We start from the raw sequence: 24,081 nt of genomic DNA, 5'->3' as shown, positions 1-24,081 counted from the left end.
AAACTCCATCTCAAAAAACAAAACAACAACCAAAACCCCATGTACGTGTGTACATGTGTATACATACACATGACATACCTATATCACTAATTCCGACCTGAAAGGGAGTGAGGAAGCCACCGGGAAGCAAGCCTAGAGAACAAGCAGGATAAGGAGCAGGAGCCAGGCTCCCTGAGAACTGAGCACTTAACAGAAAGATGGCAGCTCCTCTGAAAGTAAGCGGGTGTACTAGGAAGTCCAAGGAAGAGGAGAAGCCACATAAGGAGAGAAATGTCTTGGCAGCGCACTGTGGGACATTTCCATAGTCATGACAAAGTAAACATCGGTTACCAATTTAGCTGAAAATAGTGATTTATCTGTACTTGGGAGGAAGGGAAAGGGCCCTGTCGGGGGTAAGTTCTCATCCATCATAACAGGAAATCGATAGAAAAGCGCCAAAACCAATAAATCAAGGACTAGACATCCATGTATATTATTTAGAGATATGAAAATATCCTCCAAAGAAAGGGCTCAAAGGGAGGCCGCCTAAGGGAATGGAGAGCGGCTCGTCCAGGAACTCTATTACAATTCTTTCCACACCAACTGATTTAATTTAATGCTGTGCATTAATTACTTTATCTGCTTGGATAGAGAACGGTATCATCTTTTGTGATCTGTGGGTTGACACCAGATGCTTGACTGGAATGCCCAGTGTCTTGTCCAGTATGATGGGGATCACGTCTGGATGGCTGAGGACTGGGACAGGGAGCACGGGGTGCGTGCCACCGTCTCGCGTGTAAACACGGAGCATCAGAGGAGAGCGGGTCAAAAGTCTAAGACTGAAACAGCATTCAGGAAATGACAGCCTGCGCTCAGTCTCCCTGCCCCCTGCCTCTGTGGGACATGAAAACCATCAGATACAGACAAATGGACCCCAGGTGAATGACAGCTGGATGGGTTGTGACCCTCAGTCTGGACTAGAGCCATGGTGAGGACCCACAAAAGCATCAGCAGCTAGCAGGCGACAGGAGCTGGGTATCCAAACTTCTACTGCAAAGGATACCTGGAGAGGGACGGACACTAGTCAGAGGGCTATCACGTGCTCATCATTTTCTCTTGTGGGGGACGTGTCAGAAGGAAAAGATTTAGAGGCTGTCAGGGTGAGGGTCAGAGGTCAGCTGGGGTCAGGAAGTCTATTTCATTGAGGTCACTTTCGTCTCCTTTCAATCTAATGAAGCCATTATTGGTGAAAGCAAGTGCCTGGCGTCTCGCTCTGTGAAGCAGGGCCAGCATGGGGAGCAGATGAAAGAAGGGAGGGGGCTCCCTGGCCTGGCTCTCCTGCCAATTCAACAGGCCTGCGGGGTGAGAGGGGCACAGCCCTGAGGGATGTAGGAAGCAAGCGCTGGTCCCCACAGTGGGATGAAGATGGCAACATGGGGCGAAGACAGATCGTTTCTCATTGTGGTTAGGAAGGGGGTCTCTCTCCTTTATACACACACACACACACACACACACACACACACACACACACACCCTACTTCAGAATGTCTGCTCTGGAAGGCACATTTGTCACCAATGAATCCAACTCTCGTTTTAGCCTTAGAGGATGAAACTGTGTTCTTAGGCTGAGAGAGCATGGTGGCTTACCTTTAATCCTTGCGTTCAGAAGGTAGGGGCAGGTAGGTCTCTGTGAACTCAAGGCCAGCCTGGTCTACACGGTGAGACCTTGTTTCTAGAATAAATAAATAATAAATAAATACCTGTGATCTTCTCTGGAGATCACGGAGATGAGCAGAGAGGGAGGGCATGTGCTGTACAGTCCTCATCACCCATGCTTGTTCTCTGTCTTTGTCCAGAATGGAGCCATGAGGATAGGAATTTGACCTCTTCTGCTCCTTGCCGTGTCCCCAGAACTCCACAAAGTGCTGCCCGGTACAGAATAGGTGTCAGTAGGTATCTGTTAGAGCCTGTCGCACTGACACAGGCCTGCAATCCCAGCACTCAAGGAGGCAGAAGCAGGTGGATCTCTGTGAGTCTGAGGCCAGCCTGGTCTACAAAATGTGTCCCGGACAGCCAGGCTACACAGGAAAACCCTGTCGTGGGAGGTAGGGGCGGAGGGAGAGGATCTGTTAGGTGAATGAGTTGATGAACTGCAAACATCAACTCATTTTTCTTTCTTTCTTTTTTCAAGACAGGGTTCATGTTCCCCTTTCAATGTCATTTTAATTGTGTGTGTGTGAGAGAGAGAGTCTGTGTGTTCAGCCATGCTGTGGTACCCACATGAAGGTCCCAGGACAGCTTGCAGGTGCCAGCTCTCTCCTGCTATGCGAGTCTCAAGGACTGAAATCAGATCATTAGGCTTGACAACAGGTGATTTACCTGCTAAACATTCTTGACGGCCCCTCCGTTTTTTAACTTTTGAGACAGGATCTCACTGTATAGCCCTGGCTGGCCTTGAACTCACAGAAATCAATCTGCCTGCCTCTACCTTCTGGGCATGCACCCACTTTGTTGTTTTGTTTTGGTTTGGTTTGGTTTGGTTTTTGGTTTTTTGAGACAAGGTTTCTCTCCATAGTCCTGTCTGTCCTGAAACTCAACCAGGCTGGCCTCAGACGAGTAAGACACCTGCCTCTACCTTGCAGGTGCTCGGATTAAAGGTGTGCACCATCATACCTGACCTCTCTATTTAAAAATAACATTTCAAAACTTTTCAGCGTACACACATGTAGTAGCATGTGCCATGGTACATGCATAGATGTCAGAAGGTAACTTTTCTCCCTTCTCCAGTGTGGGTCCCGCCAATCAAGCCCTGGCCATCAGGCTAGATGGTGGCGGGTTTCCTGCTGAGCCATCTTACAGACCTTCTTGATGAATACTGTCATACTGCACAGGAAACATGACTAATCTGCTGCTTTTTGCACACTTTTCCTGAGGTTTCTTTGTTTTGTTTTAATTTCTCCTGAACAGCAAATGACGACCTTGAACTTCAGATCTGAACTTCAGATCTGCAAGGCCTGGGATTGCAGCATGTTCTGACGTGGTGAAACTTTCCTGGGGGACACAACAGGACTCCAGATAGAGAGCCCACGACAGATACCGCCGAAGTCCAACCTGATGTACCGATGAGTTTTCTGGGGGTTACTTACAAGGCACAGAAACAACTCAAAGGCAGCCGGATCGCCAAGGCCCGCCACAGAAGGGGTGACAGTTCGCAAAAGCTGGGATCCTGCAGCTTACTGCCCAGCCTGCAGACAGCTGGACAGGCTGGAAAGGGTCCTTCCCGGGTGCCTCCTCCCGATAGCTCTGCTGACTCCTACTTCTTCCAGGCAGCTGGGCTGGTCTTTGGTGCAGAATTGTTTGCTGGGGAGGGAGGGAGGGACCTAGTGGATCTGTTCAGTTTCAGGGAGTTCCTGAAGTAGTCCTCTGAGTTGTTTATTCCCTGCTAAAGTAGCTCCCCTGCAGGATGGAATGTTTTGATCTTGGAGGAGACTGTTACACTGCAGGCAGACCACCAAAACTGGTCTAGGTGGTGCTCTGCAAATGCTAGGCGGGCGCTGACCCACATCTCCAGCCTACCAAGCTTTATTTTAAAGCATGCTGTAATGTACCAAAGGTCCTAGGGAGCTGGCATCGTTTCCAGTTTAATTTTGTTCCTTTGAGACACAGTTCTCATGTAACCCAGGCTGTCCTTGAACTCCAAATCCTTCTGCCTCCCTGTCTTAGGTACTGGGATTACAGAGAAGCCCCCTGCCCCCTTCAGTTGGTGGGACAGTTATCTTGAGAGACACATTGGGGGAATAATTTTCTCGGGGGCATGCTATCTTTCATGTTTGCAGATGGCCAGGGCTTTACACTCAGAGCTTTTCTGGGAGTAGAATTTAAACAGATAGCTGAGGGGAAAAAAAATGAGAATTAGGAGTATTTTGATAATGCACATTATTTCAATTAAAACTGTTGGGGTAATCCTTTCATGCACTGTGTGAAGGTTGTCTTTGTATACTCAACAAAGGAAGATTGAGCTGGCTCCAAGGAACCTGACAACTCTAACCAGCAGGAAGCAGCTAAGAGAACTTTGGCCTCTCCCACTAACCCTTTCATCCTACCTGGTGTTGAGGTGTTGAAAGGGATTGGGGTAGAGTAGGGAGAAAGAGGTATAAGAAATGTAAATAAAAGAGTTTTTAAGAAGTATGCTGTTGTGCATAATTTAATATTTACTATTGATACATTTTTTAGTTATACTGTGGTTATTCCTAATCCAACTCACCCAAATCACCACACAGAGACTGGGATTTATTTAACTAACCTAGAACTAATGCTGGGCAATAGTTATTTCATCCTAAACCTCCTCCAAGCCCACATAGTTTCCTACTATTCAGATTTCACCCATTATACTTGCTTTTAGTCATATCCTAGGTCTGGTCCATTTCTCCACATGGTTCCAAGTTCTCTCCTGTGGATTCCCTCTTCCTCCTCTTCTCTTCTGGAACAGGATCTCCCACCCTATCCTTTGCATTGCTCAGCATTGGGGATGGTTGTTTAATTGTCAATATAGAGAACAAATGGTGGCATATTTACAAACTTGAGACAGGTGATGCTTAGAATAAGCATCAAAGCAATGTCTGGATTGAAACCAGATAGTGGGGGAGAGAAATCAGCATTTGAAGGAACAAGGGTACATTGTATACACTCCATAAGAATGTTATACCAACAGTATGCCAACAGCCTGGTGCCAGAAGATGCCAGAAGAGGGTGTTGGATCCCCTGAGACTGGAGTTACAGATGGTTGTGAATCACTACCTAGGTCCTGGAAATTGAATTCCAGGCCTCTGGAAGAGCCTACATCATTCTTTTCTTCTTCTTCTTCTTCTTCTTCTTCTTCTTCTTCTTCTTCTTCTTCTTCTTTTAAAAATTATTTATTTATACAGTATTCTGCCTGCATGTGTGTCTGCAGGCCAGAAGAGAGCACCAGATCTTATTATAGATGGTTGTGAGCCACCGTGTGGTTGACTGGGAATAGAACTCAGGACCTCCGGAAGAACAGCCAGTGCTCTTACCCTCTGAGCCATCTCTCCAGCCCCTATCTTCTTCTTTTTTAAAACAATAATTTATTTAATTTTATTTTAAGTGTGTTGGTGGGAAGGTGTCAGACCACCTGGAACTGGAGTTATAGATAGTTGTGCTGCCATGTGGGCACTGGGAGTTGAACTTGGATTACTTTGGAAGAGCAGACAGCGCTCTTAACCCCTGAGCCATCTCTCTAGCCTCCACACCCAGTTTTAGGAAGTCCAATGTATTAAGGCCAGGCCTTGGTTTTAGGGACCAGCTCAGGGCCTTTGCATGCTTTGGCACATGTTCTACCCACTGAACTGTATCCCTATTCCGTTATAACAGTAACGATTTACACAACTAAAAGCTACATGCTACGTGCCGGGTGCTGGTGGCGTACACCTTTAATCCCAGCACTCAGGGAGGTAGAGACTTGTCGGTGGATCTCTGCGAGTCCCAGGCCAGCCTGGTCTATAAAGCCAAGGCTACACAGAGACACCCTGTCTCGAAAAACAAACAAACAGACAAACAAACAAAAAGCTACCTGCAGGGCAGTACTCTAAAAACATTTCCCCCGACTACCTCGTCTTGATCCTTCATTCTCACAGTATCTATGAGCACTAAGTATTCTCACTCTCTCCACAGACAGAGGGGGAAACTGAGGCACACAAAGCTAAAGAAAGTGGCCCCAGATCACAGAGCTGTAACAAACTCAGACAGTCTGGCTGTTCCCTCAGGAAAGTGCAAGGTGCCAGGCTTGGTGGTATACATCTCAATCACTTGGGAAACTGAGGCAGAGAATTAGGACTTCAAGGTTATTTTGGGCTTTACATCCAATCTAAAGCCAGCCTGGGCTACATGCTTCACATTTAATGACTCACAAGCTGCCGGCAATCCAACAGCCTCTCCTGGCTTCCGAGGGCAGCTGCACACACATGGCATACAAACACACACACACACACACACACACACAAATAAAAACATAGCAAAAGAAAGAGAAAAAAAAATTCAGCTAAGCAAGCTGACACACCGCTGTAATTCCAATTCTAGTGGGACACTGGGATGAGAGTCGGGTTTTTTTTTAATTTTAACTTTATTTTATTTTATTTTTTTGTAGGACTTTTATTACTTTGGAGGCCAGGACGCAGGAAGGTCTCAAGGCAGAGAACCCGGAAGCAGGAGTTGCGGGCCTTTTCAGCACCAGGGACAGAGCCACAGGCGCCCTCAGGACCCTGGACAGAGCAGGCGCTCATGCCTGCGGGGAAACGCGACCACTTTAACGTCTGACCAAGAGGCTCACCTCGTCTTTCTTCTTCCCTTCAGAAGACCCGAACCACCTACTCCTGGTCTTTAGGAGGAGAGGTACAGGGAACAGATATTGTAAAGACACTATTTGTTGGGAGTGGGTTGTGTAAATAAAATGGCTTTGGTTGATACACTCGGAGAACCCTGAAAAGACCTAACAGCCCCTAGCTGGGACCCGGACACTGTTAAGGACACTTATTTTTCGGCTAAGGAGCGCCAGGCTCACCACACCTCCTTCATCTCCCAAAGCACTACCTCACACTTTTTTTTTTCCCTCTCAAACTTTAATATCATACAAAGCACTTCGGAGGAAGGAGGGAAATTTCTCTGTAGTCGTTGATTCTCCTACCCACCGTTTCCCTAACCCATCACCCTTTTTTCCCCCTCTTTCTCAGATACACACTTTCTTGCCCGTGAGCGCGCACCGATGATGCACGCACCGCCGCCGCGTGTGATCCGCGAGGGATTCCACACACTTGTGGAGAAGGCCGAATTCAGGGTAAGCGGATGCCCCTGAAAGCAGGCTCTGTCCCTTTAAATGGGTTGTAGCCGTGGGGGAGGGGAACTGACCGGAGCTGGCATTGTCCAGTTTGAACTGAGCACCGGAAGTGAAGGGGCAGGGCCAGGGCCGTGCACTGAGCCCCGGGCCATTGTCCATCTCTGACCAGGGCAGTGGCCACCCCCCTGGTCCACCCTCTTTATCTTCTAGTAGGGAGTTGACCTCTTCAGATGAGAAGCCTATCCAGTATTTCCACCAGCCACACCACCCGGAGGGTAGCGCAGCTCAGGACCGTGGCTGAGCCCTGGAGGGTCTGGGAATCAGAGTCCCGGGTGCTGGAGGAAGTGCCTCCACCCGCCCACCGGTCTATTCTCTTCCAGCAAGAGCTGGGACGGGACGGGGCACGGCGAGGACAGGAGCGCTGGCACAGAGGGCAGCCTCCCAGGCCTCACCCGCGCTCTCCCAGGAAGCCCTACCCGGGACTATGCAGGCTTACAAGGAATCAAAGGATTCTCTGCACAGAATCCATCAGGAGCTGGCTCCTGGTTGGGACAAACCCAGAGAAACTGTTGAGACTTGGGAGGTGGGGACATTGCAAGTCAGAGGGCCGAGGCTGAGAGGGAGCGCCTGGGTCAAGACAGAGGAGCTCTGCGGGGTCTCCCTCTGGCTGCTTGCCTGCACCCCTCTCCCTGCTTCCTGGTGTCCAGAACTCCAGGTCTATCTAAGCACACGGGGGTGGCGGGTGAGGGCAGGTCAGCGCCGAGCAGCCGGGTCAGCTAGGAGGCCTGAGGGGGAGGGGGGAGGGGCGCCGAGGGGCTGGGGGAGGGCTCATCCATTTCTCCCTTGACAGGTGGTTTGTGTTTCTGATTGGACAGCGCCACCAGGCTCACACCTCCCTCCCCCAACTCTCTGGAATGTATAATTATCTGCCCGGGGGGTGGGGGTGGTGTGTGTGTGTGTGTGTGTGTGTGTGTGTGTGTGTCACATGGTTATAAAACTACCCCCCCCTTAGGTCCCCCACCTGTGTCTGCCTTGGGTACCCGCACCGAGTCCTCAAAGTGCAGTATCCCAAATTCTGGGGTCCTCAAGAGTTCTAGGGCAAAAAAAAAAAAAAAAAAAAAGGATCCCTATCCCCAGATGTGTGCTTGTGGAGGGGGTGTCAAATCTCAAGGTTCTGGGAAGGGACACCCCAGAGGTGTCAGAGACCAGGGCGGTGGGGGAGGGCCGGAGCCAGAGCCGGAGGGAAAGGGAGGGGTAAGGAGAGAGGGGAGGGGAGGGGGCTGCCCGCGGGGGGTTGGGTCATTGTCTTTTAGAATTTGGGAGCCTTTGAAAAGCCGTGGGCCCTCCCACCGCTATTGTGCGGGGGAAGATGTAGCAGCCTCTTCTCCGAACCACCCCTTTGCCTCCGGACTTCTCTGGGGCCAGCAGCCGCCCGACCTGGGGCCCGGGGCCACGGGCTCAGTCGACGATCATGGGCTCGGTGTCCAACCAGCAGTTTGCAGGTTCGAGCTTGCGACCTAGCGGGCACACCTTAGGATTCAGGGCGCCCAGGAGCTGGACAGAAGGGAGGTGGGAGAGTGTCCCACACACTTGCTCGCGGGACCCCAAGTCCCTGCCGGCCTCCTGCTTCTCGGGGCTACCTCTGGCCCAGGGAACCCTGGCGTTCCAGTGGCCTGTGCGCCTAGCCTGTGGGGGCGGAGGGAGAGAAGAGGAGGGGCCTGTCCCGCCGCGTGTGCACGGGCAACACGTTCTGGGAAGACAGGCAAAACTTTCGGGGCAGCAGCGTCCTCGGTGTGAGCTCGGGGAGGCCGCCAGGACAGGTTTCTTCTCGCCAGCTGCCTGGTGGCTGCCTCCTCCTGGGTGTCCGCCCGCGGGCTCAGCACCGGGAGCTCGCGGCCGGGTCCCGGGGGGGGGGGGGGGAGCGGCGCTCCCACGGCCCCCAGCTGATCAACCTGGCCCTCCCTGTCTCCAGGTGGCTGCGCCAAGGCCGCGGAGAAGGCGCCCGAGGAGGCGCCGGCTGACGCGGCGCGGGCGGCGGACGAGCCGCAGCTGCTGCACGGGGCCGGCATCTGTAAGTGGTTCAACGTGCGCATGGGGTTCGGCTTCCTGTCCATGACCGCCCGCGCCGGGGTCGCGCTCGACCCCCCGGTGGACGTCTTTGTGCACCAGGTGAGACCGGTTCTGGCAACTTTGCTGCGGGGGGGTGGGTGGGGGGCGGACAAGGCGAGCGGGAGTTCGGGTGCAGGGCTGTGCCCGATGGCCTCTCCGGCTGGGGTTGGAGGAGATAAAGGACCCTCATTGTGCGCCCCTACCGTTGCCCGGACGCCCCGACTTTGAGTTTGGGGCAACTACGGTGGAGCGAGGAGGAGGCTCCGCTGACCACCAGCACCCCCTCCCCGCCCCCTTCCGGGAACCCCTCCGGCTTACCACGTGTCTATTACCTCTTTCCCCTGGGAAGGGAGCAGGGGGCAGGGAGGTGACCCCATGTGGCAGAAACTAAGGTTGTATTGTGCTTGCCGGTGGGGGAGGGCGAGCAGGCCGGGCAGAGAAGCACATGCCGAGCCTGAGCCGGGCCTCGGCGTCCTGCGCGCTGACGGTCTGATGTAGTTTACCGGGGGGGGGGGGGGGTTGTTTGCAGTCCTACCTACGGGCGTGAACCTGCGCCGCCGGGCTCTTCCCCTGTGTCAGCGCAGACCTCAGTCTGGTGGCCGCGCACAGCCAGGTCCCGCGGCCAAGGTGCGTTTGGCAGATCCCGGAAGGATCAATGTCCTTTCCCCGGAGGTCTGCTTACAGTCGAGGACCGGCAGGCACCTCTGCCGTCCTGCCTGGAACGGAGACCTTAGGGGTCCGGGTCCTCATTCCCGGCTGGGCCGATCCAGGGGAGCCCTGAGGTCGGGCAATCCCAAGTTCTCAGTTAAAGGAGGGCAACGCAGTAGGGAGTGAAATTCAGTGTCGAGGGGCCAGGCGGCGGAGGGAGGCTGGCCTCTGGCCCTATTCTCCTCAGCTTGGCATTTATGGCCGCAGACAGCCGTTGATTGCTGTCCCTAACATTCCTAACCCTAAACAAGGAAGAGCCTTCGGGTTTCCCTGTTCCCCGCCTTCCCCTTTCTTAACATCCTACGGGCGGGTTCCAGCGGTCCCATCCCACCGTGGAAAGGAAGTTCCCGCTTCTCTCCTTTCCACATTTGGTTGTTTAACGCTGGACCAGGAAAGAATTGATAATCCCTGGCCCTGGAGCTTGACACCCGGGCCGGGCAGGGAGGGGTTACTTCAGGGAGGTTAGCTTTAGGAGCTGTGGGGGAGGGGAAAGGAGGATGTGGGGATTAAGAGTTGGAGCCTGAGGGATGGCGTTCTTGAGGGGGAGGGGTGGGGAAGGAGATGCTGGATGGACGGACTGGTTGGAGGCTGCTGGGAAGTCTGAACACTGCCCTCCAGTCGGGAGGTTGAGGAGGGGGAACTAGGTAGATTTGGGTTGAAGGAATTTGGGGCCAGCTCTTTGCTGTTGGTGTGCTGGAGTCACTGGGCTCCTGAAACTTAGGCTCACTGAAGGGACCTGCACCAGGACCCTTAATTTTCTTTCACACCCTCCACCATAGCTATCACCAGACTGCTGGTTTCTGGGTGGTGGCTTTGTGCCCCCCCCCCCCGTCTCATTTACATATGTGAATGATAACCCACAGGAAGTAATTGTGAGAGAGAAGGGAATTGGCCTCTTTAGATCTATTAAATCACTTTATTACAGGAACCAGCTCTGAATGGCCCTCCTCTGCGGGTGGCAAGCCTCCCCACATTTATCTGATCGCGGAGATAAAAATATTTCCTGGTCTGGAGATGGGCTGGGCAGGACAACTTACCCAGTTTTGGGAGGCTGGGATATAAAGGAGGTCCAACCCTTTCATTCATGCCACTGAGGAGAAAGTACCCTGTGATTTGAGGTCAACTGGTGTTGGGACAAATGTAGGTTCCATGGCAATTGGAAAGCTATCGGTGTGAGTGGAGGAAAAGGGCCATCTTCCATACAGACCAGCTTGGAAGTCTGTGTCCAAGTCCATATGTGAGGTTTTTGTATGTTTACCATTCTTCTCTTTTCCCTGAGAGATGGTCTCACTTAACTGGCTGCCCTGGGATTTGCTCTGTCAACCTGGCTGGCCTCTAACTCAAGAGATATACCTGCCTCTGCATCCTGTGTGTTGGAATTAAAGGCCCACGCCAAGGGCACTCATATTTAAAGAAGTGCCCTTCTAACCTCCACCCTCCACTCACTGTAACTGTTTTACCACAGCTTCCTGCTGGCGCTTGAGCTGGCAAGAGATCCAGCAGTAAGTTGGGTGGCTGACCCTCAGAGGTCTCCTCAGGAGGACCTTGTAAACAGGATACTCTCAAACACTTAATTTGCTTTGGAAGGGGGGCGGTAGAGAGGGTAAGAAATCTTTTATCTTATCGGAACTTTCCATTCTTCAGCTGCTGGGCCCTAGTGATGGGGTAGGATGGGGTGACAGGGGGGAAATTGTCTCAAGATGACATGTGCCATGCCATGGAAAGGGAGAGGGGATCAGGGAAGAGCCTTTCAAGATTGAAGTGATAAGGTCCCCGCCATCCTGTTAACTGCTGTCCTTGTGCCAGTCCACATACGTATGATGGCACCTTACACTACTGCGGGCAGCCTGTACCATATATACAGCCAGGCTGACCTGTAGTTGGGCGACTCTCTTTTGCTTTGGCGTCGCCGGTGCCCGACCTGAATGTGTACCTCATTCTGTTCCCAGTAGAAGAGTAGGCTGAGGGTGAGGGGCTATGAAACAGGTTTCTGTAACACCCATTTTTTTTTTTTTCCAGCCATAGGCCTTTAGATCTTGAAATCTGTGTCTGGAATTAATTAGTTGTGAAAATGTCTCTATATCTTGCCAAATGTCCCTTGGGAGGCAGAATCACTTCTAATTGAGAAAGAGTTAGCAAGGTATTTGTCAGAATTGTTAGAAGTCTGACCACTTCTAAGTTTTGGTTTGACTCGGGTTTCCTGTGGTTCAAAATGTAAACCACCAAGATTTGTAGAAATTAGGAAATAAAATTGTATTGGTTTTCAGCAGCTCCTCAGAATGCAGTTTTTTGTTTTTAAGCCAGGCTCTTTTGTAACGCAGGCTACCCTTGAACCTTACTTCTCCAACCCTCCTCCACCCCCAGTTCTAGAACCACAGGTGCATACAACCTTCTGGCACAAATGGGTTTTTATTGGCTTTTTGGCTTACAGGAAAAGATTATAAAATATACAGTTGACAAAGGAACTAGGTTTTGTTTGGAAACAAAAAATTCATTATTGACACTGAAATTTGAGCCCGAGTGGCTTGGACACCTTCAGAAAATGTCTGAGGGATACAAAGAGCATCCTCTGAGAGTCTGGGTTAGGGCAGCTGGGTTGAGGGGCATGTGTGGAATCTTAACCTTGGTTTGTAACACCTGCACCTAGTTACTGATGTTGTAGGCTGTCTCAACCAAAGTGGAGGAGAAGAACTTGGCTCCCTGATTGATCTTATGTACGTACTTGATGGAAGTGAGTGAGTGCAGAAAGGAAAAAAAAAATGAGATGATGTTACACCAGTGTCATGAGGATTTTGTAGGATGAGGAGTAGACTCTGTGTCTTCCACAGGGGGAGACATAGGGAAGGGGCCATTCCTGAACTGGTTAGGTTGTGGCCTGGCAGCATGTGGGGTCCTCTGAACTCCAGAACTTTGGCTTCACCTTGGAATCAAACCCAGGACACTACCTGCCATTCCCATGTCAGTGGGAAAGGGTGGCCTAAAAATGTGTTACTTTTGGCAATATGAAATATTTGGCATCCCCTTCCAGAGGAGACGAACTTTCAGAGAGAACATCCTGGGAAAGGACTTGGCCACCATTCCAAGCAAAGCTTTGGCCGTGTGGGTGCTGACGTTGCTGTGTGCCACGCACTGTCAGTGGTTTTCAGTGCCTTGGTCTGGGGTAGGGGGCACAGCAATTGCTCAGACATTCCTAATCAGAAGTTAAATGTCATATATGATTTTTTTTTTTTTTTTTAAAGAAAAATTGTCACCTGCATGAAGAGCAGGTCTTTAGTCCAAGTCTGGGAGTTTGGAGCAGGAAATACATCCATAATTGTACGCACCTTTTAGGCATGATTTCATGTTGCTGTGAGGAACCAGCATGATGGCCTTTTTCTACGCTTGTGGCATAAACTCCGGGAAGCTCTTCACTCTCAATCCAGCCTTGCACTCCTTGCTCATGGCCTGGGGTGAGGGTGGGATGGGAAGAAAGCGCCCTGCCTTTACAACTCCAGCTTCTTGAGGATGGAAGGGACCAAGAAAACCCTTGAGGAATACGGTGTCCCCTTGGTTCAGAGCTGGCATAGGCTGATGCACCACCTGGTGGACAGCAGCGGAGGCGCGTTTGGCCACCGGGCGGAGGTGCATGGCAGTTAACTTTAGGTTGGGCCCACTTGTGTTAGCAAACGCTAAGCCTGCAGTGTAGAAGCTTGAGTGAAGCTTTGCCACCATCGTGTCACCACACTGTGAACACTCGTGCTGAATCTTTAAAATTAAAAGGTATTGTTGAGGAGTTTAAGTAAAAGTGTATCTAGGAAAAGATGATCTCCGACTTGCCTTGTTGGAGCTTTTCCAGCAAAACCCAGGCTCATGGCAGTCCGCCCAGCACTTGTCCTTTCTCGTTACCGTGATCAAACGCTTATTTTTATCTCCAGCTCCTCGCTTGGAGCTTCTGTCCCCTGACTCTCCGTCTGACTCTCCCAAATACATATTTGGCTGGTCTGACTTCATTAGGGTGTGTGATCAGCTTTCTCCTCTTGAGTAGCACCCTCTGGTTGTGATCCCTCAGGGGTCTGAGTTCCTAAACCAAGAACCAGTCAGAGATATGCATGGGATCACTCAGACCTGGACTGGCCCTGGGTGCTAGAGGAGAGGGCCCCTGTTTTCTTTCAGTCCTGGTAAACCAGGTGGAGGGAAATTCTCTCAAAGACACAGGGTTAAATGGATGGTGTGTGGGAGCTGGAAGAGACTGGACAGTAGGAGCCGTAGCTGACAAATGAGTCCAAGAATCAGAGAGCCTTTGCTTCTTTTTCAGTCCAGGATTTCTTAGGTGGCATGCTGGTGCTGGGCTGGGGCATTTGATGCGAGGCCCGGTGGGGAATTGGTCAAAAGAAAGAAGCAGAAGCCAGGAAGTGCTGTAACTGAAGAGGGCGGTGGGGGCACCAGAGAGGAAGTGCTCTAACTGTTCTTAGAGTTCTCTCCCCCCCCCCCCCCAGTGGCCCAGCAAGCTGTCCACCTGACTAACTGCAACAGGTTGGAAAAGGAAAATGGGGTCCCTGCCCTTCTTCCCATTGAGATATTCGTCCGTTGAGGGAAGGACTTGGCCAAGGGCGCTGTGGCACCCTCTCTAGTCCACCCTGGAGGTACAGGGAGGGTGGCGGGAAGGAAGATGGCTGCTGGTTGGCTAGCTAAACTTCCCCTTCCCGAGGTCTGGCTAGGGAAGAGGTTCTGAATTTATTCCTCTCACCCTGACCATAGTGGGGAGGAAGGAAGGAACTGGTGGGGTTTGAATGTGGGGGAGGGTGGGGGTGAGCCATTCTGGGGAGGGGGGTATCTGTGCCTTGGAACTCCAGGAATCTGACGACCAGAACCAACCAGTGTCAACTCTTTGTTCCCCGGGGCTGGGCTCTATTGGGGGAGCTCAGGCCATGCCCCTCCCCCCAGGCCCTTTTATTTTTGGAGGGGATGGGGAGAGAGGGGCGGGGCCCCGCTTTGTGTGTGGTTGGGGGTGGACTGGGGGGCGGTAGAAGAATTTCAGGCTCCTTTTAGACGCTGGCCCTGGGAGTCTGGCCTGGTGGGCCTGCACACTGATTACCTATCTGATAAGAGAAGAATTCAAACTATGTTTTAGAAGGGAGTGGGGGAGGGGATGGGCAGCCACCCCTGGAGACCACCACTTTAAATCCTGCCTGGCCTTTATGTTGAGGTGCTTGCAGGGGCGGTCTCCGGCAGATCTCCAGTGGAGGAGCATCTGAGGGTTTAGTCAATCTCCTCGCCTTACCCACTCACACCGTCTGCCAGGGCTCCCTAGTTTGTAGGTGTGGGTAGAGCGGGGAGGATGTTACTCTCCGTGAACACGACCTCTGACAGGGCCTTGGTTTGGGGTTTCCTGTTGTTTTGTTTGCGTTCCTATGAATGATTAGTAATAAAAGCAGAGCCTGTCCGAGTGTTTGAACACTTGGCTCTTGACTGTTAACCTGTCTCCATCCAGCGTAAAAGGTAGATAATTGGTACACCCTGAGGATTTATACATGGCTGCTGGAGTGTTAACTGCAATTCATGCGTAAAACCTCACAGCACAACCATAAAACCAGGATAGATACTCCATTTTACAAATGAGTGAGGAGGGAACAGGCTCGCAGGCTCTGTTCTTCTTAACCGCTTATCTGCTGGATCACAGCTGGAGCTGGGAGGGGCCCAGCCTAGGCTGGAATTGCCAGGGGAGAGGAAGTTTGGTCTGGCTCCTCCAGTAACTCTAGCTAGCTCCTCTTGGCTTTTTAGGAGTGGTTTTAGGATGGTTTCTGTGAAGTGGGGTGGATCCTTTTGAACATTGTATTACTTTTATTTCCTGTTTTTAGGGTTTTACCCCCTTGTTCACCTCAAACTGAGGCAGGAGGCCATCACACCCTGGATATTCCTGTGGATGTAAAACACAGAGGGGAATCTGGGTAGAGGATAGTATATGGCCCTGGGGTCAGTCCCAAGCACCCTTCATAAGACACGGAAGAACATACTTCACAATATTTCTATGATGGGACAATCAGGAGCAATCACGAAGTATTTAGCTTGAGCTCAGCAAGTCTGTACCCCTCAGAATCTGGACCTAACCGTCTGCTTAGGTCAAAAGGTGCTGGGTACTCTGAGGTGCCTACTATGGGCCTACAACTGTTACTCCAGCATTCAGGAGGCTGTGACGGTGGGAGAGCGCCAGTTCAAGACCAGCTTTAAAAATGAGCAGGCCCATGAGTTCAGGCACCCTGGTCTGCATAGTGAATTCTAGGCCAGCTAAGGCAGCATAGTGAGAACCCGTCTCGAAATTTAAAAAAATAATAAAATAAAAGGGAAGGAGAAACCCATTGCCTATCAATTTTTTGAGGACTCTTCAGGCCTACTTAGAGAGCTCCCATCTTGATGAGCCTGGAAGGTGGATATGGTGCCCAAGTCGGTGCTCTTCACCCAGTTCCCTGGATGGAAGTTTTGTTTTGTGTAACAGCCAACTAAATTATAGGGTCCCACCTGGCTGAAGAGTCCTAGTGAGAAGTATTCTACCAACTAGAATACTGGTGGTGCGTGTTAATCCCCTCAGATGGGCCCGGCTAGGTGCACAGTGGTCCCTTTCATCTCTCCGGGTTCATTTCATTTTCTCTCTCTTTGCATTTGTGAGTGCAGCAATAGGGCCTCTCCATAACCACGTCTGCGGGCTGGAACTCTGTAGACCAGGCTGGCCTCGGATCAGAGGCATGCACCAACACGCCTAGAGAGTTTTCTTTTGGGGGGAAGTGAGAAAGAACTGTCTATGCCAGGCCAGCGCCTTACTGTCGAGTCCCATGTCCTGTGGTGACGTACCTTGCTCTAAGGAAGTGCTGTCACTGATGAACAGCGGATCTGGTATGCGGTGAGGTGGCAGCTCTGAGCTTAGGGATTTTTGGTTCTTCCGATGACTAGTGTTAACTGTTTGCTAGCTGCTTGTACCTAGGTTTTGTGACTTCTGGGACAACCTGTAGTGTTTCCAGGTTTCCTTATAAACTGTTCTAAATCCCTATTTATATTTTGTTTCCTATTACCATTCCAACTCAAATACTTTATGATCTATTTATCTATGGGCATGTGCTTGTGGTTCCAACTGCCCAAGAAGCTAATGGCAAGAGACTCCGCAGCTGACAAATTTGAGAGCAGCTTGGGCACAGCTGTTAAAAAAAAAAAAAAAAAAGACAGCAAAGAATAGACAAACCTACCTCACTGCCCTGGAATGCATGTGTAATTGCAATAATTTGGAAGCTGAGGCAGGAGAATCATAAATTTGAGGCCAGTCAGTGACATAGTGAGATCTTGTCTCAAAAACCAGAAACCCATACTTCATTAATTCATCCAGAAGTGTGCCAAAATGAGGTATCAAAATGTGGAATGAAAAACAAAAAAAAAATTTTTTTTAATACTTTTTAAGTATGTACATGTCTGTCTGTTTGTTTCTGTGTGTATGTGTGCGCACGCGCATGTGTGGAGGTCAAAAGACCACTAGTGGGAATAAGTCCTTCTGTCGTGTAGGTTCCAGAGACTGAACTCAAGTTTTCAGGCTTGGCAGCAACTGACTTGACCACCTGTGCCATCCTGCCAGCCCCTTAATATCCTTTAAAATAAATGTTCTGGCCTTGAAGAAACTCTGTGGCCCAGGCTGGCCTCCAGTGCCAGCTGGTACCTTCTGTCCAGGCCCCCCCGAGTGCTGGGATTGCGGGGTGGGGTACCATGTCTGGCCCCCCCTAAGTGTGTGTAGTTGCTTTTTGAAGATTCGTCTAATTGTGTCTGACTTTCACGGAGTTTTGTTGTTCTGTTTTGAGACCATGCTGGCCTTGAACTTGCCTCTCGCCTGAATGGCGCTGTGTCGTGATTTCTGGCCTGCAACGCTTATTCTTAGCAATTAGGTTTAGTTGCTTTCCATGTACTTTGAGCCAGGCAGTGGTGGGGTGGGTGGTGCACGCCTTTAACCCCAGCATTTAACCCCTATAACCCCGGGCTCTGAAACTGACTTCAATTTCCAGTAACATTATCTTCGTGATTTCAAACTTAAAGATTACAGAACTATACAAATTTTCTTGTAATCGTCCCCCAGATCAATCCATTAATATTTTGCTCTTTTAGCTGTATTTTTATCTCTGTATAGTTTTTGTTTTTGGGGGGGAAGGGCAGGCAGGGGGAGTTGGGGAGAGGTGGGGCCTCAGCATAGAGTCCGCCTGACCTAAAACACATCCCTATACATATTATAGATCAGGCTAGCCTCCACCTCAGAGACCTGCCTGCCCTTGTCTGCCAAGTGCTGGGATTAAAGGTTTGTACCACCTCACGTGGCCCAGGTATATTATCTCAGTAACCATAATACAACATTCAGCATGGTTCTGTCTAAGAATTTTACTGTGTATTTCTTAAGTCCATGGAGGAGCTCTCTTGGCTGTGTTTATGGGGACCCTAAAATTCACTTGCTGATTGGGGGGTTGTGGTTTGTCTTTTGAAGCAGGTCTTCTCATATAGTCCACACTGGCCTCAACCTGGGCTGACAGGTATGTGCCGCCAGGCTCAGCTCGGGGTTCAGTTTTCTCATTTGTGAGATGGGAATGCTGTCCCTTTGGGTCCTGTCTTTCAGGAACAGGTTATACTTTTGCAGTTTCGTCTTATGCTGTAGCAATGGAAGCAAATAGTAAAAGCTCGTGTTTCCATTTGACAGAGTAAGCTGCACATGGAAGGTTTCCGGAGCCTCAAGGAGGGTGAGGCAGTGGAGTTCACCTTTAAGAAGTCTGCCAAGGGTCTGGAATCCATCCGCGTCACTGGCCCTGGTGGGGTGTTCTGTATCGGGAGTGAGCGACGGCCGAAGGGGAAGAACACACAGAAACGAAGATCCAAAGGAGACAGGTACCGCCCAGAGCCCAGCCCGGAGGGTGGGTTCGCTCACTCGTGCTGCCACTGAAGACAGTTTAGGGCTGTGGTCTCTGGCAATGTAGTCAGCTGTGGTTGGCTTACAGTTCGAGTGTGAAGCGAAGGGTACCATGAATGCATGACTGATAGGGAGAGACGGTATATTGGTTTTCTGCTTTACTGGCACTCCAGTTATTTAGTTAATGTCTGCCTTTTTGCTATGGGGCTTAAGATCTTTTAGCCTCCAAAGAGCTAATATAATTTGGCTTTAAAAATTCTTGCCAGGCAGTGGTGGTGCATGCCTTTAATCCCAGCACTTGGGAGGCAGAGGCAGGCAGACCTCTGAGTTCAAGAGCAGTATGCTCTACAGAGTGAGGTCCAGCACAGCCAAAGATATACAGAGAAACCCTATCTTGAAAAACTAAGGATAAATAAGTAAATAATAAAGAATTTTGCTGGACATGGTCATGCGTGGCTTTAATCCCAGCACTCAGAAGGCAGAGGTAGGCAGACCTCAGTGATGTCGAGGTCAGCCAGGTCTACAGAGTGAGTTCCAGGACAGTCAAAGCTACACTGTCTAAAAAAAAAAACAAACCTCATTCTTTAGCCAGGTCTGGTGGGATATGCTTGTAATGCCAGGACTTGGGGAGACAGACCAAAAAGAATGACCTCCACTAGTTCAAGGCCAGGCAAGCATATATGGTGAGACCTGTCTTAAAAATGAATAAATAAGTAAATAAGGACTGAAGAGATGGCTCAGTGCTTAAGAGCACTTTCTGCTCTCACAGAAGACCCCCCCTGCTCTACTTCACTGCTAGGATCTGTTTTGTTTTCTTAATCTTTTCAAGTTGATGTGAATCTATAGATCACCTACATGGATCTGGAAAGGGCAAAGATTTATATTTAAAGCAGGAAATGGGTCACCAGGATGGGAGATGACCGTAGTGATGAGCATGGATGAAGCTGTCATCCTTTAAGGCTTCAAACTTCTTCCCTTGTCTTTCTCTCACCGTTGGCCATTTTGTCTTTGCTCCAGGTGCTACAACTGTGGTGGTCTAGACCATCATGCCAAGGAATGCAAGCTGCCACCCCAGCCCAAGAAGTGCCACTTCTGCCAAAGCATCAACCACATGGTGGCCTCATGCCCACTGAAGGCCCAGCAGGTCCCCAGTCCTCAGGGAAAGCCTGCCTACTTCCGGGAGGAAGAGGAAGAGATCCACAGCCCCGCCCTGCTCCCAGAAGCCCAGAACTGAGGCACAGGAGTGGTGGCTATTCTTTTGCTATGGGGGAGTTTCAATCGGCAGAGTGGAGAAAGTGGGGATTAGGGTGGGTTGCGGGGAGCTTGCACTGCATGTGTCTCAGGCCGGGGTTCCCGGTATCACCCTGTCTTTCCTTGGAGTGGTGGAGGGGGGAAAGGGTGAGGCAATGGAACTCCTACCAAGCTCTATCTAAACGCAAGTGAAGGCTTTCGCGGGGAGCCACCCTAGAACCTGCATGCTTTTTCTGAGGCTTTAACATGCTTTTAGAAGTGGCTGGGGTAGGGAGGTTCACACCCTTGCCAGACAGGGTGTGAAACAAGTGTAAAACCAAGATTAATGAACCTACCCCTCCAGCTAGTATGTTCTGTGGGAGGAACTCTCAGGAGCAAGGCAAGGTTGTTTTTCTGTTTGTTTTTGTTTTGTTTTGTTTTTTGTTTTCCACATCTTGCTTACTCATAACCCAGTCCCGGGATGCGGTGCTTCGAATGGTCTCTAGCAATGGGTTGTGATGACAGGCAGAGGGTGGTTGGGGGACAACTGAGACCTGCTGGTCCTACCTCACTCCCAGCCCTTTCTGGGCCAATGGGATTTTAATTTATTTGCTCCTTTGGGTGACTGCACCTTGGGTCCCGCTTTCTCCAGGATGCCAACTGCACTATCTGTGTGCGAATGACGTATCTTGTGCATTTTTTTTTCTTGATATAAATATTCGGTTTGTATTTTTGTATATTTTAATCTAAGGCCCTCGTTCCTGCACTGTGTTCTCAGGTACATGAGCAAATCTCAGGGATAAGTCCGTAGCAGCTCCAGGTCTGCACAGCAGGAATACTTTTTGTTTTGATCACCATGGAGACCAACCATTTGGAGTGCACAGCCTATTGAACTACCTCATTTTTGCCGATTACAGCTGGTTTTTCTGCCATGGAGTCCTTAAAAACCTCTGTCCACCTTGAGGAATGTCTCACAGGTTTTAATTGAGCTGTCCCATGACTTGATCTGGTTTTGGCAAAAGATAGGAAATCAGTCTAAACAGAAAAAGGTGGTACAGAGACATCAAAAGGCTGGACCAGGTGAAGGGCACAAGAGTAATTTTCCACACCGAACCCATCCTTTGCCAGACTAGTCTAAGCCTGCCATGCACAGAGGGTATGAGTGTGTGTGTGTTTGTGTGTATTGAGTTTTTTTTTAATGCAAATTTATGAGGATGGGGTTTTTGTTTGTTTGATTGCTTTTAGATACTGGGGATTGAACCTTGGGCCTCATTTGTGTTAGGAAGTGTTCTGCCACTGGTGAGGATGCAATTTAAGATTGATAGATGCCCTTATTCCCACCCTGTGCTCTCCAGGGATGGGTATGTGAAAGGACGACTCAGATCCTAAGCCAGTCACAATCCTGGCTTCCAGAGAGACAAGTGTGGGCCTCTGTGGCAAGTGTCCAGCCCTGCTTCAGTGTAATGGTTGATAGCTAAAGAAAAAAAAGGGGGGGTTCGTTTACATGCTGTGAGATCACCACAAACCTACCTCACTGTGTTGAAACGGGACAAATGCAATAGAACACAATGGGTGGTGTGTGTGTGTCTGATCCTGTTTCTTGTTTCCCACAAATGCTGCCCCCACCCCTAGTTAATGTATTCGTCTGGCCCTTGTAGGACTTCACTGTTTCTGAGTTGGTGATTGCTAGGTGGCCTAGTTGTGTAAATATAATGTGTTGGTCTTCATGTTTTCTTTGGGGGGGGGTTATTGTTTACAAAACTTTTTGTATTGAGAGAAAAATAGCCAAAGCATCTTTGACAGAAAGTTCTGCACCAGACAACACCATCGGAAAGCTAAATGTGGGGTCCTGTTCCTCTCCAACTGAGCCTCTGGGACCATGGTTTCCCATTCTGTTCTCCTCATCCCGTTTCCCATTCCGGTCTACATTCTCTGACCTTCAAACAGATCCTCTTCGCTCTCAATGTAAGAAAGCCTACACTCATTTACTTGGGGAATCTCTACAACTCTTGAATGACCCCATGTAAAAATTCTGAAGAAACCATGAACCTCATTCAGCCCTTGTTCCAAAACTCAGTCAATGGTTTTGCTTGGTTGTTTGAGACAGGGTCTTACTCTGTATCCGGGGCTAGCCAGATTCTTGGCTATCCTCCTGCCTTAGCCTCCTCAGTACAGGGATTGCAGGTGAGCGAGACACTTAGCCCTGGCAAGACCATTTCTTGGTGTGCTTTGCCTTTGGATGCTTCAAACCAATTTAATCGGTAATCCTTAGGTAGAGCGAAGCAATTGTGGGGCCTTCCATGTAGAAAGTGGAACCTGAAGACCAGAAAAGGGAATATGAATGTATAGTCAGGTCACTCAGGAACTTAACGCCGGTGCAAGAAACTTAGGTCAAAGTGGCCACAAGATTGTTACTAGGAGACGGACGAATGTAACTCCATGTTTACTGCTAGAAACCAAAGCTTTGTGAGAAATCTTGAATTTATGGGGAGGGGGGGGAGGTAGGGTGGGAAAGTGTGTTTTTATCTGTCCTTTCCCTGATCCCTTCTCTTTCCTGAACTGCAGGAGACTAAGCCCCCTTGGGCTTTGGTGACCCCACCACTGGAGTGTTTATTTCATGGTGGATTTTATTGTACCTGGGTACTAATATTCCTATCATATAATCCTTTTGTAACACATGCTGACTTTACCTTCCCTTCTCTTCCCTGGGAAAAAATAAAGACTTTTTGGCACTCAAAAGTTTGGTCCCGAAGCTGTTCTCTCATCAGATGTTTAGGATGCTTTTCTCTTAGCATAATCCCCACCGTGGACTGGGAAGTCACGGGACCATTAAGTTTCCCCTTCCCACTTTGTTAGGGATGAATCTTGAAAGTTCAGCCCTTATAGCACCTCATTACACTGGATTTTTGTTTCTAGTTAAGGCCTCTTGTCCCTTCCTTGGAAGCTGCCACATTCAAGAGGGGATTAGAGGCCTGGCATGCATAAGAATGGGGATGCCTATGCCACTGGCTGGGATGAAAGGCTGGGGCCAGGGCTTAGGGCATGAGACCCTAATAATACTTTGTCCTTTACTCCTCAAAGCCCTTTACAAATCCTAATTAACCCCTTGCAACACCCCAAAAGGAAAATACCTTACAGAACTGGGGAAGTTGAGGCCAAAGAAGATTCACTGACTAAACCACTATTTTGAGATACAGTTTGCTAGCTTTCTAATGAATGCTTAAGCATTCTCCAAAGGACAGGAAATTTTTAACAGGGAGGGAATAAGAAAGAAAAAAAAAAAAAAAACTTGACCAGAGGAAAACCTAAGTATTAACAGAAAGTGGATTAAATAAATCCTCAAACTTAACAGAGCAGAGGGTTTGTGACCCTTAAACTAATTGCACCAGAAGTTAAACCCAGCTGCACTAACTACTAGGCTCCCGCAAACTAACGGCCTTCCTCAGAAATGGTATTAGTAGGAACTTCACAGCTCACAAAGGAGAAAGAATGGAAGTGTGAGGTCTGATGAATGGGTTATTCATCTCCACAACTTTGTTTAATCACATTTCTGTTAAAACTGTGCTTTCATCAGGTAGAGCTGAAGGACAGGTGACATGTCTTCCTGTGTCATTGAGACTGCAGGGCAAGTACGGGAGAAAGATTTGTTGAAGTGAAATTCCAGGACAGATGGAAGTCTGGTTTGAAAGACTAGTTGCATCAGATACTGAAAGTTCAGTTTTTTGGGGGGTTTTCCTTTTAAGGAAAGCAGAACTATGAACAAACCTCTTGGCCAGTATCATTAAATAAAAGGTGAAGGATGACAATTTTGAGGAGGTAAGACTCCTGAAGCCCAGGCTAGTTCCAATTTTGTTATGTTCAGTATCTTAAAAGTCCCGTGAGACTTGGCATACAACTGATACTTGGGTTTCTTGCTTGAGTAGACTGTGGTCTTGTGTTTTAAAAATTCTTTCTACTTTTCTTTGGCTTTGAGGTATCCCTGTGTAGCCCATGCTAGCCTCAAACTCTAGGTGAACTCTGCTGACTGCCCTGCCCTCACTGCCACCATGCCCTTTTTACGCTGGGCTGAAACGTGAACCCAGGCCTTCTTGCATGCCTGCCAAACATTCTACCACTGGGCTATGTTCCCCAGCGCCATGGACTGCTATTTTGGAAGTCATAAGAGTAACGTTCTTCCTGGCTTTTCCTATTAAGTGAATTTACGTGGATCTTGGGAAATCTGCAAATTATAAACTCTGGATACACCCCAAACTGACCAGAGCAAGGAACCTCTTCCCGATCAATTAATGTTAGCACTAAAAGG

The 24,081-nt window shown here is 49.6% G+C and overlaps 2 protein-coding genes across 2 annotated transcripts in view; one reads left to right on the top strand and one right to left on the bottom strand.

The window, feature by feature from the left end:
* Positions 1-6,988, bottom strand: part of Znf683 (zinc finger protein 683) — a 30,236-nt gene extending 23,248 nt beyond the window's left edge. The window contains exons 1-2 of the mRNA XM_055610991.1: positions 6,901-6,988; positions 6,155-6,280 (exon numbers count right to left, since the gene is read on the bottom strand). Of these exons, the coding sequence (XP_055466966.1) occupies positions 6,155-6,280; positions 6,901-6,988 (214 nt within the window). The remainder of the gene's footprint in view (positions 1-6,154; positions 6,281-6,900) is intronic.
* Positions 6,989-8,300: 1,312 nt separating this feature from the next.
* Positions 8,301-19,782, top strand: Lin28a (lin-28 homolog A). Its single transcript, XM_055611469.1, has 4 exons — positions 8,301-8,331; positions 8,802-8,998; positions 18,342-18,526; positions 19,566-19,782. Exons 1-4 carry the CDS (start codon positions 8,301-8,303, stop codon positions 19,780-19,782), a joined length of 630 nt encoding a protein of 209 aa, XP_055467444.1.
* Positions 19,783-24,081: the final 4,299 nt, after the last annotated feature.

Source organism: Psammomys obesus, unplaced genomic scaffold (assembly GCF_907164565.1).
Source record: "Psammomys obesus unplaced genomic scaffold, mPsaObe1.curated_primary_1811, whole genome shotgun sequence".
Lineage (NCBI taxonomy): Eukaryota > Metazoa > Chordata > Mammalia > Rodentia > Muridae > Psammomys > Psammomys obesus.
Note: the sequence above shows the minus strand (reverse complement) of the source record. Positions and strands in the feature narration are given on the sequence as shown.